This window comes from Acomys russatus, chromosome 19 (genome assembly GCF_903995435.1).
Source record: "Acomys russatus chromosome 19, mAcoRus1.1, whole genome shotgun sequence".
In the NCBI taxonomy this organism is placed as follows: Eukaryota; Metazoa; Chordata; class Mammalia; order Rodentia; family Muridae; genus Acomys; species Acomys russatus.
In genome coordinates this window covers 41,202,868-41,219,414 of record NC_067155.1, presented here as the reverse complement: position 1 = coordinate 41,219,414, position 16,547 = coordinate 41,202,868, and the positions used below count along the sequence as shown (strand labels likewise).

The window sequence follows — 16,547 nt, the reverse complement described above, 5'->3', positions numbered from 1 at the left end:
CACTCCCAAAAATCCAAAACCCCCAAATAAAACCAAAATTGATAATGATGATGATGATGATGATAAAGACATAACCCCTGACCCTTAGATGACATCTGAAAGTTAAACAATTACCAGAGCACATACTCAGGAGACAAGATTGAGGGCAGTGCTGACCCAAATACCGCCACCCCACCAGAAGGGCTGTGTCCCCCTGAATACAAGTCTACATTTTCCTGCCTCCTCCTTTCCCTTGCCTACATGCTTCCACTACTGGACATCAACAGCACATTGTTTTCCTTCCACTGTGTGGGTCCTGGGGACTGCATTCAGGTTGTCAGGCTTGGCAGCAAGCTTCTTTGCCCACTGGACCATCTCACCAGCCCACCAGCTCTAGAAGGCATTTCCTTCCTCCAAGGGTCACACTGAGACCCACCCATTCTTCTGGCAGGTCTCAGTTTACGTGGCTCATCTTCTGGAAGGTTCTTTAACATGACCTCCATTCCAAACCCAGGTTTCCCAGGTTTACATAGTACTGCATCACTTCTCCAATTGTTGCCCAGATTCCCACTAGATTCAGCTCTCCAAAAGCAGGAAAGAACCAGAAGGGGCAGGCCCAACCGCAGACTGGGCAAGTAGTACACCTGACCAATCCAGCAAAGAGGTGGAGGCCAAGGAAGAGAGCAAGACAGCCGTTGTGAACTCTGATGTATTGCTACATTCTTTAGCTCTCAGGCCATTTGCTACCCCAACTCTTGCTTTCTCTGTCATTGTCCCCAGCTAGACTGAGTCATTAACTTAAGAGTTATAGTCAAGCCAGGTGTGGTGGCGCACGCCTTTAACCCCAGCCCTCGGGAGGCAGAGGCAGGCAGATCTCTTTAAGTTGTTTGAGGCCAGCCTGGTCTACAAAGTGAGTCCAGGACAGCCAAGGATACACAGAGTAACCATGTCTTGAAAAGAGGGGGGGCGGAGGTGTGTGTGTGTGTGTGTATGTGTGTGTGTATGCACGTGTGCGTGTTATAGTCCTATACTGAGGCAGCAGCCTATGGCACGACTACCTACCTCTCAAACTAGAACTGCTATGTGTGTCTATATGACTGAGGATGGAATGCCCGGCAAATACTCTACCACTGAGCTACGGGCTAGATTTTTTTTTTTCCCCCGAGACAGGGTTTCTCTGTGTAGCCTTGGCTGTCCTAGACTCTCTTTGTAGACCAAGCTGGCCTCACAGTAATCCGCCTGCCTCTGCCTCCTGAATGCTAGGATTACAGGTGTGCACCACCACACCCAGCCGACCTCTTATTTCCTACTTTGAGACAAGGTCTCACACTACTTGACCCAGGCAAGCCTTGAACTTGCTACCATCCTGCTTCAACCTTCAAGTACCTGGGATTATAGGCCTGCTCAAGCAGAGCTGGGATCCTGAATTACACTTTATTGCTTCAGAATTCCACATAAATACCAAGTGTTTGGATTAAACCTACCCCAGGCCCTCCCTTCCAGTTCCCCAAATCCTGAACTTTTTTGTTTGTGTTGTCATTCTGGGCTTTTTGAAGAGGGTTGCATGTTGGCATCAAACTCACATCAACCCTCCAGCTACAGCCTCCTGAATGTCTTTTTATGTGTGTGGCACGTGTTTGTTGTGTGTGTGTGTGTGTGTGTGTGTGTGTGTGTGGTGTGTGCATGTGCGCATGTGTATGTGTATGGGCCAGAGGTCACTTTCTGCCGTCACTCTTCAGGTGTTAGCTACTGATCCTTAATTTTACATTATTATCATTTTAACTTTACATTATTATCACTTTAAATTCTGTCGTGTCTCCGTGGTGTGTGCACACATGCGTGTAGGTGCCTGGGGCGGCCAGAGGTGATGGCTAGCCCTGGAGCTAGAGTTAGAGGAGGTTAGGAGCCACCTGCTAGAGTCCTAAGACCTACATCGCAAGAGCAAGTGCTCTTAACCACCGAGTCACTCCTCCAGCCCCATCCCGAACTTTTAGAATTTTTTTTTAAAATTGTGTGTGGTACGCACACACATACACTCGATTAGGAAAAAGAGCAGGAAAAGAAAGAGTTGTGGAACCGCGTTCCCTGCACTGCTGGAGAGTTTGAGGGGTAGTGTGACAGGACCAAAGCCCGAGCCACGGTCTCCAAACGTCCCCTCCCCCATACCACGGGACCGCGGTACTTCGGGCACCGCGTCGGTTGCTAAGGCAGCGGTACTTGCTGTTTACCAGCAGGGGTACGTTACGTGCACAGCCTGGACACTCAACCAGGCGGTGGAACTTGTGTGAAAGGACGGCTCTGACCGGTGCAGCGGGGGAAATGCTGCCCACCCTACCCCGCCCCGCCCCGGGATTCAACCTTTTCTCGGCTCTCCACGACCCCCTCCAGTCTGGCTCCGGGGACTGGAAAGCTGGGCCTGGCTGAGGTCAGGGGCTCGGGGGCCGCTTGACCGGCTGCGCGACTTCGGTCGGGCTCCCCCGGCAGGACGGCTGTCTGGAGCCCCACCTAGGGAAACAGTTCTTGTGAGGTACTTCTAACCTAGCGCCTGTCTCCTCGGACTTCTACGGGGGCGCTCCCCCAAACCCTCCAAGCTCTAGGTTGCTAGGGGCGTTCCCGGGCTGCCTCCTAAACCAGGCAACCGTCCTAGCGGAAGATCCCGGAAGTGGGCAAGGCCTAACGCCTAGTCTGTGATGGGGAGGGGAGGGGAAAACAAGATTTAACAAGAAAAAAAAAAGCGATATTCTCTCGCGCGATTTCAAAAGTGGGCGGAGCCCCAGAGAGAGGGTTTCTTTTGAGCGACCGAACTGAGTGACGTCATATTTCCCTCGCGAGATCTAGGAAGTGGGCCGGCTCTTTCCTGCGAGACGGGGCAGAGCGTAGCCGAGTCTGTCTCGCGATATTTGGTGGCGCGTAGCCGAGCTTCTTAGGCTTCTCTCGCGAGATCAAGTGGATCTGGACCGGGCGGGCCCTGCGCATAGTGGAGGTCGTTCGAGTCACTTGTCTACTGTTAGCTCCTGCTCCTGTAGGTCCTTGCCCCGCCCGCCGTAGCTATGCTGTCCGCTCTCGCCCGGCCTGCCAGCGCTGCCCTCCGCCGCAGTTTTAGCACCTCGGTCCAGGTAGGTGGGGCTGCCTGCCTAGCGGGGATCTCCGGGGGCGGCATGTGCATCCCAGGATCGCACGAGTTCTTAACCTGCCAGGCTCAGCCTGGGCGGCTGGGCGGCCCCCGGCTCATGTCCCGACCAACATTCTGTATAGAAAACCTTAAAGAGGGGCAAAGCCGGTCCAGAGAGTCTGAGCTCCCTTTAAGTACAGAAGCCAAGGCTCACGGTCCTGAAGCAAATTGCATTATGTGCACCTTTGCATTGCTCGACATGTAACTAATTTTCTCCTTGTGGCGTCCATGTGAGTTATGCATGAGTAGAAGATTATTACGTGTAATATTAACATTTGTAGTACAGGGAGCCTGAGCCGAGGGTAGAGAACTGAGTCATGGTTACAGTATGTTTGACAGAATGGTTTGAAATTCAGCACTTCTGACCAAATTCAGCTTGCGGAATAGTGGCCTTCCCGCTAAGGGATTGCTTTCTTTACATTTATTTATTTAGACCAGGCTGGCCTCGAACTCACAGAGATCTGCCTCTGCGTCCTCAGTGCTGGGATTAAAGATGTGCACCATCACGCCTCGTTTTTCAAAAATTATTGTTATGTGTTTGTGTGTGTGGTGGACGTGCACATGTTTGTGCAGAGGCTAGAGAAAAGGACATCAGGTGTCCTGCTCCATCACTGTAGACCAGCGGTTCCCAACCTTGGGGCTGAATGACACTTTATCACAGGGGTCACGTATCAGGTAGTTACATTATGGCTCATAACAGCAAAAGTACAGTTTTGGAGTGCAGTAGGAAGGTTAAGAACCACTGTTCTAGACCTTATTTCTTCCAGACAAGGTCTTTGACTGAACCTGCCAGGGAGGGGCACTGGGAATTTGAATTCAGGTCTTTATGCTCTTACCCACCGAGACCTCTCCACTGGCGCCTTCTTTCTTTAATAACTCCTTGGAGGATCATCTCCGCTTTGGGTAGACTTGGCTTTGGACACCTACAGCAAAGCTATTTTTAGTCATCTTCTACTGGGACAATGGCTCTTTAACTAGTGCGTGTCAGAATCATCCAAAAATCAATAAAGAAAGGAGTCCCAGGAACGCGTCCAAAGGGTAGGGTCAGTATTTTTATGAATCTCTAGTAAAACTGATCGAGCCAAGGCTTGCGGAATAGTTACCATGCTCCAAAAGGGAGCTGGTAATTCAATGGAACTCCAAATTTCTGCTGATTTAGGTCATGTCTTCCTGTTTAAGAGACGGGGCTGGAGAGGTGCTCAGCAGTCAGAAAGTGCTTCCTGATTTTGCAGAGGACCAGAGTTTGGTTCCCGGAACCCAAGGCTTACAACCGCCTGTAACTCCAGCTCCAGAGGATCTGAAGCCATCTTCTGACCTCCTTGGGTACCTGCCCATAAACACAAAAAAACGAAAAAACAAACTTAAAAATAGTTGCACACAGAGTATGGTTGTGCGGGCTTGTAGTACTAGCTACTAGAGAGTTAGAAGCAGGAAGATTCAAAGTTTGAGACCCGCCTGGGTAGTTTAGGAGGACTCTGAAAAGAAAACAAAGTGCTAGGGACATAGTTCAGTGGTAGACATTACTAGGCATGGACAAGGCCCTGGATGCTCGGAGGCACAAAGAGGAGTGAGCCATGGCCTGGATTGGGCTAGAAGTAAGTTAATCTGTGGTAGGTGGAGTTGAAGATGGATACAGAGGAATAGAGCAGGGTTAGCTCTGCAGAAATAGTGAATAATGTGGCTGAGTGTCGTCGGTGTGTTTTTATGGTACTGTGTTTTGCATGTAGAGGTCAGGACTTCTCCGAAGAGTCGGTTTTCCCCTTCTTCCATGTAGATCCTGTGAGTTGAACTCAGGTCATCAAGCTTGGCAACCAATCTCCTGTCCACGGAGCATCTCATCAGCCCCAGATTTTTATAGTTAAGATACGTTGTCTCTCCCTTGTTACAAAATATCTCCCTTAGAAGTGAGCCCCAGAAGCAATGGGAGAAGGGGTGACAAGGAAGGAAGTTGAGGTTTTATTTTTGATTGGGGGACGGGCAGTGTGTGTGTGCGCATGTGGGTGTCACAGTGTGGAGTGCAGAGGACAAGTTACTGGAGTCTGTTTTCTCTTTCCACCATGTGGGAAAGATTAGAGATTGGATTTATGTCCTTAGGTTTTTGAAGCAAGTGATTTTTACTTGCTGAGCCATCTCAGCCCAGCATCAGGAAGGTGGCATTTCAGTGAAGGCCAGAAGAAAGCGTGTAGAAAGAATTCCAGGCAGGTGGACAGTCACTGAGAGTTCAGCATGTGGGGCAGGGAGGCCTGGAGTAATTAATTGAGAACATCAAGGCAGAAGTAGAGAGAACTCAGCAGGCCTTGTAAGGGAGGTTTTGAACAGAGCAGTGACTTAATACACGGATGGAGACAGGTAAGGGGGCAGTGTAATGAGGTGACAGCTGTGGATGTGAAAATTGGTGGAGCTAAGTGAGTTTGCTGCTCAGATAAGGGAGACCGTGGAGTCATGGGTGATGCCTAGGTTTGGGGCAGTGTTACTGGGACTTACTGAGGTGAGGAAGAGCTCTGGAAGAGCTTGCTAGAGGTAGCACTCAGTGGTAGCATGCCTGGTTGGAATCCTCCAGTGAAGGGATCTGTGTGTGGCTCAGTGGTAAAGGCTTGTGGAAGAGAACAAGTTTAGGTTAGTGCAAGGAGTCAGTGACCCAGCTTTGGATAGATTTAGAGAAACTAAATTAAAAAAACAAAACAAAATGCCAGTTGGGTAACCAACTAGCTCTTGAGAAAACAGTAAGTCCAAAGGCAGCTATAACCAAGCCTGTGTGAGCTCCAGACTTTGGATCCTCTGTCTCACTGATAAAATGTAGCCAACGGACAGTGTATCCCTGCTCCGTGCACCCTCCCCCCCAAATACATAAGTACTAGTTTTGAAACAAAGAGCCACAGACTTACATGCTGAAAGCAAAAGTTCTGAATGAAATGTGTTACAGTCTGTCCATCCTCAGAATAGTTTCTAAGCAGTGGGCTGTTATAGTGACTCTGGGCTCTCAGCAAAGTTCATGGGGTTGGACAGAACCACTGTGATACTGCCTGGTGTTGGTAAGGTGATGCAAGGTAAGGGATTTGCGCCCCAAGCTTGTCAACCTGAATTGTCCCAACCCTTTCACTCATATACCCTCATAGTGAAAGGATAGAGCTGGCGCCTGCAAGTTGTCTACTTGACTAAATAGAAAATCAAATGTAATTTTAAAAAAAATCTCATTACTCAAGGACCAGGTTTTGATGTGTATTAGCAAAGTTGTTGGTGTCCATACAAACAAGACTGTACCTCAGTGTAAGCATAGGACCAAGTGAGAAAAACCTGTCCCTCCTCCTTCCCCACACTGCGTTCCCACCAAGATGTATGGAGCAGTGCACTGAGACATCCTAGGCGGGCACTAGCTCTTTCCATTTCTTGATAGCATTTAAGATTTTTATTTGTTAGATAAAAACAAGTTTTAAGCTGGTGTCCTGGTACAAACCTGTGAGCCTAGGCCAGTTCCTCAGAGTTGCAGGTCAGCCAGCGCTCAACAGCGGGCCCTGTCTCAAAGCAACAGAACAAGCAGCAACCACACAAATGGTATTCTTCTGGTCCCCTTTGGGGTTGCCTTGTGCTTTCCTGGATGGAACCACTACTGCCCTGTCAGCTTTAAGGCACCAGGAGTTTCCAGAGACTTCTGATCAATTGAAATGATGGAGGTGTGCTTAGGGAGGGCAACTTGGATGTGCCTGAGTGGAGGGTGGGAGCCTGGGGCAGGAGGGGCCCTAGAGGCCAAGTTCTTCCTTGTTAGGTTTGTTTTGAGACAGAGCCTCCCTGTGTAACCCAGGCTGTTCTGCCTCTGCCTTCCTAAGAACAGTGACCCTGAATACAGGGAGTATAGGTGTGTACCCACTCTTTTTCTTTTCCCTTCTAATCCTGGGGGTGGAACCCAGGTCCTCTCCTACGTGCTTGGCAAGCACTCTATCACTGAGCCACACCCCAACCTTGGGCTTCGGTTTTTTGATAACTGAAGCCCATTATTACTTATTATAGCATTAATTACTTCCTATTATACACTTCTATTGCGTATCCATGTGGCCTCCACCCACAGGTTCAGCCAGCCTTGAACTGAAAATGTTTAAAAAGGAAAAAATAGGGACTGGAAAGATGGCTCAAAGGTTAAGAGCAGTTGCTGCTCTTGCAGAGGGCCTGAGTTCAGTTCCCAGCACCCACACTGGGCATCTCGCCGCTGTAACTCCAGTTTCAGAGGATCTGATGCCCTCTTACAGCTTCCATGGGCATGCATACACATGGCATGCATTCATGCAGATGCATGCATAACATACAGGTGTAAGTAAAGAATAATAAAAATATTTCAAAAATACATTACTTACATATGAAAGTGTGCAGACTTTTGCCATTATTCCCTAAGCAGTACTGTCTTCACAGCTCCTTGCATATTTATATTGTATTAAGTGTACAAGTAATCTTTTTATTTTAAAATGTTGTTATATGTGGGTTTGCATGAAGATTAGAGAATAGCTTTTGAGTTGGTTCTCTTGCTTTTGATGTGGGTCCTGAGGATGGAACTCAGGTCCTCACTGTCCAGCAAGCACCTTTACTTGTTTGGTCATCTTGCCAGCCCACAGGTAGAGGACAGGTGAGGAGGGCCTGAGGATGCAGCTCAGTAGCAGAACACTCGCCTAACAGCAGTAAAGCTCTTGGTTCAATTTCCACTACCTCAAAAGCAGCCGTGGGGAGGGGAATGAAGAACAAGCAGGAGGATGTGTGTCAGTAACACACAGTGCTGCTGGGTACTTTAGGAGGCTTGGCCTGTGGGGTAAGGGGTCCTGGAACAAGCCCCCTGTGGTGACAGGAATATTTCCTCCTTGGGCCACTGCTCTCCAGTAACATGCATAGTTCTTAAACTATAGATCAAAGGTAAGGCTGTGGCTAGGTACAGGTCTGGCTGCTGCCTGCGTGGAGCTGCCTCTTTATCTTGTAGAAAGGCATTTGGAGTGTGACCCCGACATCTCTAGGATTGAGGTCCAGAGTTCTAGTGAAGCCAGTTGATAAGGCTGATGGGTCTGGTTTTGGCATTGAGTCATCTAAAGCAGCCCCATGTCGTGTTTTGCAGAGTGCCTGTTCTGTCTTACGTGCCATCTCTCTGCTTCTTTCTAGAACAATGCTAAAGTAGCTGTTCTGGGAGCTTCTGGGGGCATTGGGCAGCCCCTTTCGCTCCTTCTGAAGAACAGCCCCCTAGTGAGCCGCCTGACCCTCTACGATATCGCACACACGCCCGGTGTGGCAGCGGATCTGAGTCACATCGAGACCAGAGCAAATGTGAAAGGTACTGGGTGCGGCTACCCTGGAGACTCCATCCTGTCCCCTGCAGTAAGCCAGGGTCCAACTTGTAGAACCTAGATGGTTCCAGACTTGGGGGCTGCAGGCTCATTTTAGAGTGAAATTGCACAAATGACTATTTGTTTTGGACTCAGGTCTACAAATACTTAAGCAGTAATGTCTTTTAGAAGACTTGGCTGGTAAGATGGCCCAGTGGGTGGTGGGCACTTTCTGTGTAAGCCTGGCAGCCTAGATTCATTGCCCAGAACTCACATGAAGATTGAAGGAGAGAACCAATTCCAAAGAGTAGTCCTCCATGCATGTGCTGTGATTGCGTGCACGCACACACACACACCATAATAATAAATAATTTGTTTTAGAAGTATGAAGCCGGGCATGGTGATACACACCTGTCACCTCGGCACTTGGGTGGCTAAGACAGAAGGGTCCCCAGCACTTGGGAGGCAGAGGTAGGTGGGTCTCTGAGCTCAAGGCCACCCTAGTCTACAAAGCAAGTCTAGGACAGCCAGGGCTTATTACACAGAGAAACCTTGCCTCAAAAACAAAAAACAAACACACAAAAAGGTATGTGTGGTGGCACACAATCCCAACACTTGGGAGACAGAGGCAGGTGGATCTCTGAGTTCGAGGCCAACCTGATCTACAAAGTGAGTCCCGGGCAGCCAAGGCTACACAGTGAAACCCTGTCTGGAAAAAAACCAAACAAACAAAAAGCCAAAAAAAAAAAAAAAAAAGACAAGGGTCACAGTTCAAGATCGCCCTTGTGAAAACAGGTCTCAGGGTGTGGTGGCTTTTTGGTTTTTGTTTTTTTGTAGCTTGCTTGCTTGGCATCCATAAAGCCCTGGGTTTTGTTTCCACCACTCAGGAAGTAGAGACAGGAGGATCCCGCTAGTTACTGTAGAACTAGTCCACTCAGGAGGGGGCTCTTCCCCTTAGCCAGTAGCTGTCACTTCACAGATGGTACTCCCCCCAACTCTGCCCTCCCCTCAGATGTGGTGGCTTCCCTGGGCTCATAAAGGTCACACCATTGTAATGGGGTGTTCTTCCCAGGCTACCTCGGACCTGAGCAGCTGCCAGACTGTCTAAAAGGTTGTGATGTGGTGGTGATCCCAGCCGGAGTGCCCAGGAAGCCAGGTGTGTATGGAAGCTGCCTGGGGGGGTGGGGAACAGAGCACTCCCCTGTTAGGGCACTTACTACAGTATAAGAGGACCTAATCACACATCCCAGTGCACACTTCCAGCTCTGTTGGCCACCACATACAAACACAGTCTTTATATTTATTAATAAATATTTAAAAGCCTCACCTGACGTGTCCACGTAGCCGATATGTGTGGGTGGATGTGTGGATTTATTCCCTCCCCTTGCAAAGATCTCCAAGGACTTCCTCCTGTTGGTGTAGAGGTCATATGTCCGCCTGACAGTAAGCCTACAGGTGTTTGCTGCCTCTGGTGCTGTGTACAAACCTTGAGGTTGACAGCAAATGTCACTATTTAGTGATGGGGCCTCCTGTTAACCCCTGGTGGTCCTTGTTGACTCACTCCATCCCCATACCCCAAGACCTGTCTCTGCTATCATTGGCCATAGTGGAGTGTTTACTTTGTAAGACAGATTAACTTGGAGCAGGGTCCTGTTCATGATGAGTTTAATAATTAGCATCTAGTACCTATTTCAAAACTCTGTACGTAGATAGGCCTTCAGATGGCTTAGTAGGTAAAGGTGCTTGCCACCAAGCCTGACACCTCAAAGTCAACCCTTAGTACCCACATTGACAAGAACTTTATTTAATCTCCCCTTTCATGGGCATGTTCTCCCCCCCCCCCTCAATAATCTACTGTTTTTATTTCATGTACATTGGTGTTCTGCTTGCATGTTTGTCTGTGTGAGGTGTCAGAGCTGCCATGTGGTGGTGGGAATTGAGCCCAGGTCCTTTGGAAGAACAACCAGTGCTCTCAACCACTGAGCCATCTCTCCAGCCCCTTCATGTCTCTCTTTACTTTTGTTCCTATATCTAATAGGTGCAGAGCTGTAGCTCTGCTTATTTTGTTCCTTTGGATCTTAACAGATACTTCAGTAGTTATTCAAAATGCTTTGTCTCAGAGAGCTGAGAAGAGCCCATATTTAGTTCCACACTGTCACTTGAAGGTTGCGACACCTTTTAGTAGAGGACCCAGTTTCCCTAATCCCTAATTTCTAGGGAAAAACAAAACAAGTTTTCTTACCTTCTCTGAGGGTCTCATGCCCCACATTGGACTTCAGTTGAGGGGTGACTGCAGGTGTTAGATGGGGAAGTGAACTGTAGTAAGAGATGAGAAAAACCCAATGCAGATTAACACTTTGTCTACCTGGGTCAGACTTTGGGGAGTCCTGCCAGGCAGATCATTGTCGGCATATTTAAACCACAGCACATTTGGGGAAAGGTTTCCAGACAACAGTCAGTCCAGTTCCAGGTGCACAGTGAAGCCTAAGGTGTGACTACGTAGGAATGTCTTTCCAAGTCACATGTGACCATGAGGGTGGGCTCTATATCTCCAAGGCCCAGAATCTAGTGTGGGCTCTGACAGACAGTATGGAGGTCAGCAGGCCACAGAGTACTGTGACATCTCCCCTAAGGATGGCCAACAGATCTAGGGAAGGGGGAGTTTGGGGGAGGTCTGCCTCTATAACAAGTAGTGGGTGAGGTTTATCTCCACAGAAGCAAAAAGGTCACCAGGTCAGTAACAAAACTCACTTCCTGCTTTGTAGGCAGAGTCAGCTTTTTTATTTTATCTCCTCCATTGAGGGGATGCCCCTGCATGATTAGCTTTTCTGGATCTCTTAGTGTGTGAACACAAGGACTTCTGTGCCCCAACAGTGGAAGGCGAGTGCCAACGCCTACAAATTGTCCTTATACACACACACACTGATGCGTGTGCACACACAAAGAGAAAATAAAAGTAATCTTTTTTCATCATGTCCTTTGTGGCGCTCTCACTCTGGCTCATTCTAGGAATGACACGGGATGACCTATTCAACACCAATGCTACAATTGTGGCCACCTTGACTGCTGCCTGTGCCCAGCACTGCCCTGAAGCCATGATCTGCATCATTGCCAACCCAGTGAGTACGGGGCAGGGCTGGTGGTGTGTGCATGAGTGGCTGAAGGGCTCCCAACGACGGGGCTCCTGTAGTAAAGGCTGCATTGTTTACATGCTATGCCACCTCGCCTTACTGGTGCCTTACACACAGTTCCTGGCTGTGCTGGGCTCCACTCTAAACTGATATCTGTCTCATGATTTTCCAGGTTAACTCCACCATCCCCATCACAGCAGAAGTTTTCAAGAAGCATGGCGTGTACAACCCCAACAAGATCTTTGGTGTGACAACCCTTGACATCGTCAGAGCAAACACATTTGTGGCAGAGCTAAAGGTGTGGGCCCTGTGGGCGGTTCTCAGCTAGCTACCCTTCCTCACAGCGGCAGGCACAGAAAATGGCAGGGGACGTGCACTTGAGAGTTTCAGTCTTTGTACCAGTTTCAGTGCTTTTTGTAGGAGACCAGGCAGTGGATCCCACAGGCTCAGACTGGCTGAGCGTGCACTCTGCCTTTGACTTCTTCCATTGCATCAGGGTTCAGACTTTATCTAATCCACTCTTGGATGGTAACCTGCTGACAAATTTACCATGCCCTAAAATATTAGATTTACAGTGGTAAGGATTTCGGAAAGTTCCAGAAATCCTGAAATAGCCGAACTGTCATCCAGGGGCTCGCTAGTTCTGTCTCCTTTTCCTGGTAACTTAGTGGCTTACCTGGATTCACATCCTGCCAGCTTCTGGGCTCTTTGCCTGAGCCTAGGCCAGCTCTTTTTTTTTTTTTTTTTTTTTTTTTTTTTTTTTTTTTTTATAATATATATAGAAATGAGTAGATACAAATTTATTTTTTAGAGGGGAGGGGTGCGAGACAGGGTCTCTCTGTGTTAGCCTTGGCTGTCCTGGACTCACTTTGTAGACCAGGCTAACCTCGAATTCACAGCAATCCACTTGCCTCTGCCTCCTGAGTGCTGGGATTAAAGGCGTGTGCCACCACGCCCAGCTAAATTTCTTATTTTTTAAAATATATTTTATTAATTTATTCATATTACATCTCAATTGTTATCCCATCCCTTGTATCCTCTCATTCCTCCCTCCTCCCATTTTCCCCTTACTCCCCTCCCCTATGAATTTCTTATTTTTAATTATGTGTGTGTATGTGTGTGTGTGTGTCTGTCTGTCTGTATGGAATCTGTATGCACATGTGAATACAGTGCCCAGAGGAATGTGTTAGATCCTCCTAGAGCTAGAGTTAGTTGTGAGCTAAAATCTGTCTCCTGCAAGAGCAGCAAGCACTCTTAAACCAAGCCACATCAGCCAGGGTCAGGTCTGGTGCCTTTCACAGCCTGCTTGACAGTCGTTTGACTTGCAAGTGCATGCATATCCCTAGCAGCCCTGCTGCCTTGAGCCTGTGGTACTGCTGCCCAGCTCTAGTATGGGGGACAGCTTTAATTTTCTCTGAGATGGGAAAGAATTCTTTCTCTGGCACAGATGGGGGAGACACGTGTTTGGACTTTTTAATGAGGACTTACTAGCCGAGAAGGAGTGTTGCTGTCCTCTCACTCCACGAGAATGTCACGTGGCTAGAGAGGTGGGCAACACAGTCTGGCCTTGTGACAGAGGAGCCTGTGGTGACCTCTACACAAGCTGCCTCTCCCTGCACCTGCTCACAGTGGCTGGTCATATGATAGGACCCAAGTGCTAAGTACAGCTGGGGCCAGACTCTGAGTCCTCCTGGTTTGTTTCTGAGCATTCTGGGTTTCTAGTCTGTGCAGTTTGGGTGACTGACTCTTTCTATTCAGAGAACTTGTTAACAATTAATCAAGTTTCCTGCTTTGGTCAGTAGGGTTTGGATCCAGCTCGAGTCAATGTGCCTGTCATTGGTGGCCACGCTGGGAAGACCATCATCCCCTTGGTCTCTCAGGTATGTGAGTGACTATGAGAGAGATGGATGGATGGATCACAAGAAGCTGTAGGATCACAGATACCTTCTGAGGGCTGCCTTGAAGCCTCAGAACAGTCTGGGACACGTGGAACTGGCGTCTGTATGATGGAGGGATCCCAGTCATGTCTGGAACCCAGCTGTCTAGGGTTTTCCTGACTACAGCCTATGAGGCTTGGGCTGGATGGAGTCAGAAGCAGCAGGCTCCAGCAGCTGGGAAACATCTCGCAAGCACTGTAGGAGGCCTATGTGATGTGCACAGCCATAATCCCCAATCTTGGGAGGTGGCAAGAGAATCAAGAGTTCGGGGTTACCATCAGCTATATAGTGAATTTGAGGCCATCCTGGGCTACCTCAAGTAAACAAAATAATTATTGAATTGGCCGGGCAGTGGTGGCCCACACCTTTAATCCCAGCACTTGAAAGGCAAAGGCAGGTTGATCCCTGAGTTCCAGGACAATCAGGGATACACAGAGAAACCCTTGTCTTGGGAAAAAGAGAAAAAGAAAAAGGTTGAATCGACTTAAGTGGAGAGAGAGTTAGCATCATTTGATGTGGGATCCATATCCCTGAACATGATGTGCCAAAGGACTTACATTGGTGGTGCCTTTGCACGGAACTCTGTTTTAAAATGTGTAACTGTGTAAGTGAACCAAGAGGAAGCCTGGCATTCATCCTTATGGTTAGGAGTTTATGAGCCCAGGGATGGAGCGACGGTGGATGCAAATCCAAAACAGGTTCTCCAAACTCATTGGCGGGCGCAAGTGTCACAAAAGGGAGAGCTGGCTGCAAATAGGGGCAGTAGATGAGAGGGGGAAACCCAAGTAAGGTGATAGGGTGCTGATTGGTCCTCTGATGAATCCACATTCCTGCATGTAGTCATAAAACCTTGAGAAGTAAGTGGTTCAGTCAGTAAAGAGCCTGCAAGTAAGCTTGAGGACTGGTGTGAATAAGAGACAGGTACAAGCCTGTAGTCCCAGTGCTGGGGAGGAGATAGAAGGATCTCAGGCTTGCTAGGTACTGAGCCCCACTGAGTTAGAGCTCTAGGTTCAGTGAGAAACCTTGTCTCAAAACATACATACAAGCTGGATAGTGGTGAAGATAGCTCACATCAACTTCAGACCTTGAAATGTATATGTGTATAAACACACACAGTAATTAGGGTACCCACACATGGTGCCTGCATATGGAGGTAGAGGCAAGAGGGCTAGGAAATCAAAGGTCTTAGCTGCATCGAGAATTCAAGGCCAGCCTGGGCTACATAAGCTCTCTCTTAGCCCTTCCCCCCCCCAAAAAAAAAGTTCACCAAGCCTCCTAAAAAAGTAATTTTGCCTTTGTCTATAAAACAAAACATTGGGCCAGGCATGGTGGCGCACACCTTTAATCCTAGCACTTGTGAGTCAGAGGCAGGCAGATCATTGAGTTCAAGGCCAGCCTGGTCTACAAAGTCTAGGATAGCTAAGGCTACACAGAGAAACCCTGTCTCGAAAAACAACAAAAAGACATTGGAGTCTCTGTGGTTGAGTGGTGGGGACCCATGTCTGGCGTGATTGAGGTCCTGGGTTACATTACCACTACTGTTTTAAGGGGGTAAAAAGAAATGGATCCTGTTTTGCAGTGGTGCTATGATGGAACACACTGTGGAGGGGGCATTGAGCCAGGCCTGGGGCAGGATAGGGGCCCTTGCACTAGGAAGTTGCTCACACAGATTCCTGCTTGCCCTGCAGTGTACCCCCAAGGTTGACTTTCCCCAAGACCAGCTGGCCGCACTCACCGGGCGGATTCAGGAGGCTGGCACAGAAGTCGTGAAGGCCAAGGCTGGAGCAGGTGGAGTCCTAGGCGTCCCTGGGGGTGGGGACACTGACACTGGGGCCTGGGAATGTTAATGTGTCTGAGAGGAGATTGCTTCTCCCTGGGTAAGGAGTGGATGCTTCTCTCCATGGTGCATCTGCCTTTGTCTGAAGAGAAGGTTCTAGAAGGCAGCTCAGATTTCCGTGGGGTGGGGGTGACTTTAGAGACAACGAGATGTAGAAGTGCAGACCCAGATTCTCCACCATGAGCTGTGGGGTGCAGGTCATTTCCTGGCAGCACAACCCCTGGTTTCTGGGGTTTGGTGCTGGCAGTGCTGACCCACCATTCTCTCCTAGGTTCTGCCACTCTGTCCATGGCTTATGCTGGAGCCCGCTTTGTCTTCTCCCTTGTGGACGCCATGAACGGGAAAGAAGGAGTCGTTGAGTGTTCTTTTGTTCAGTCCAAAGAGACAGAGTGTACTTATTTCTCCACACCCTTGCTATTAGGGGTGCGTATCCAGGGCGAGCGTGGCTATGGTTGTGTTTTCTGTCAATTTCTCTCTGTGTCACCCACATGTCACTGCTGGCACGCCTGCTTGGGTTTGGGGGTGTGTGTCTTAGAATGTAGAACTGGGGCGTTACAGGGCAGTACAAGTATGCTTTGGGGAATGTTGCAGGTATGAAAGGCTGTCAAGGCCAAATCAACATTAAAAGAAAAGGCCACTTGGGCTGGCGCACAGCAGCCACCTCTGCTTAGAACCCCACAGTGAGCGGCTGGGGCCATGGCTTGGTGGAGAAGCACTAGCCTGCTTGGATTCCTGAGTGCTAGGATTTCAGGCTTGTGCTGCCAAACCAAGCTAGAAGCATGGTTTCACATGTCACTCTTTCTTTTCCAGAAAAAGGGCCTGGAGAAGAACCTGGGCATTGGCAAAATCACTCCTTTTGAGGAGAAAATGATTGCTGAGGCCATCCCTGAGCTGAAAGCCTCCATCAAGAAAGGCGAGGACTTTGTCAAGAACATGAAGTGAGGGGAGATTTGAGCCCACAGCAGCAGCAGCAGCAGCAGTAGTGTCCTAACTTATTCAGCATCATGCTACTGAAGACACTTGAGTCTTTGATTTGCTTTGAAGGAGGGCGTAGTGTCAACATCAAGTTCCCTTCCAGATTGTGGCTGGTCTGTTGATAATGACAATAAACCAGACTCTTGATTTTCCTTTTTGGGTCTCTGTACTTTTCCCCATCAGCATACTTAGGGCCTCAGCACCACACTGCACTGTGAGTCA

The 16,547-nt window shown here is 48.8% G+C and overlaps 2 protein-coding genes across 3 annotated transcripts in view; one reads left to right on the top strand and one right to left on the bottom strand.

The window, feature by feature from the left end:
• The window catches only part of Styxl1 (serine/threonine/tyrosine interacting like 1), a 32,408-nt gene extending 29,781 nt beyond the window's left edge, over positions 1 to 2,627 (bottom strand). For both annotated transcript variants that reach the window (XM_051161295.1, XM_051161293.1), the window contains exon 1: positions 2,338 to 2,627. The gene's annotated coding sequence lies outside the window, so the exon portion shown is untranslated. The remainder of the gene's footprint in view (positions 1 to 2,337) is intronic.
• Positions 2,628 to 2,914: 287 nt separating this feature from the next.
• Mdh2 (malate dehydrogenase 2) lies at positions 2,915 to 16,319 on the top strand. Its single transcript, XM_051161286.1, has 9 exons — positions 2,915 to 3,095; positions 8,285 to 8,453; positions 9,518 to 9,601; positions 11,455 to 11,564; positions 11,749 to 11,874; positions 13,379 to 13,456; positions 15,202 to 15,301; positions 15,622 to 15,773; positions 16,161 to 16,319. The coding sequence occupies exons 1-9, from the start codon at positions 3,030 to 3,032 to the stop codon at positions 16,290 to 16,292; spliced, it is 1,017 nt and encodes a 338-aa protein (XP_051017243.1). The 5' UTR covers positions 2,915 to 3,029; the 3' UTR covers positions 16,293 to 16,319.
• Positions 16,320 to 16,547: the final 228 nt, after the last annotated feature.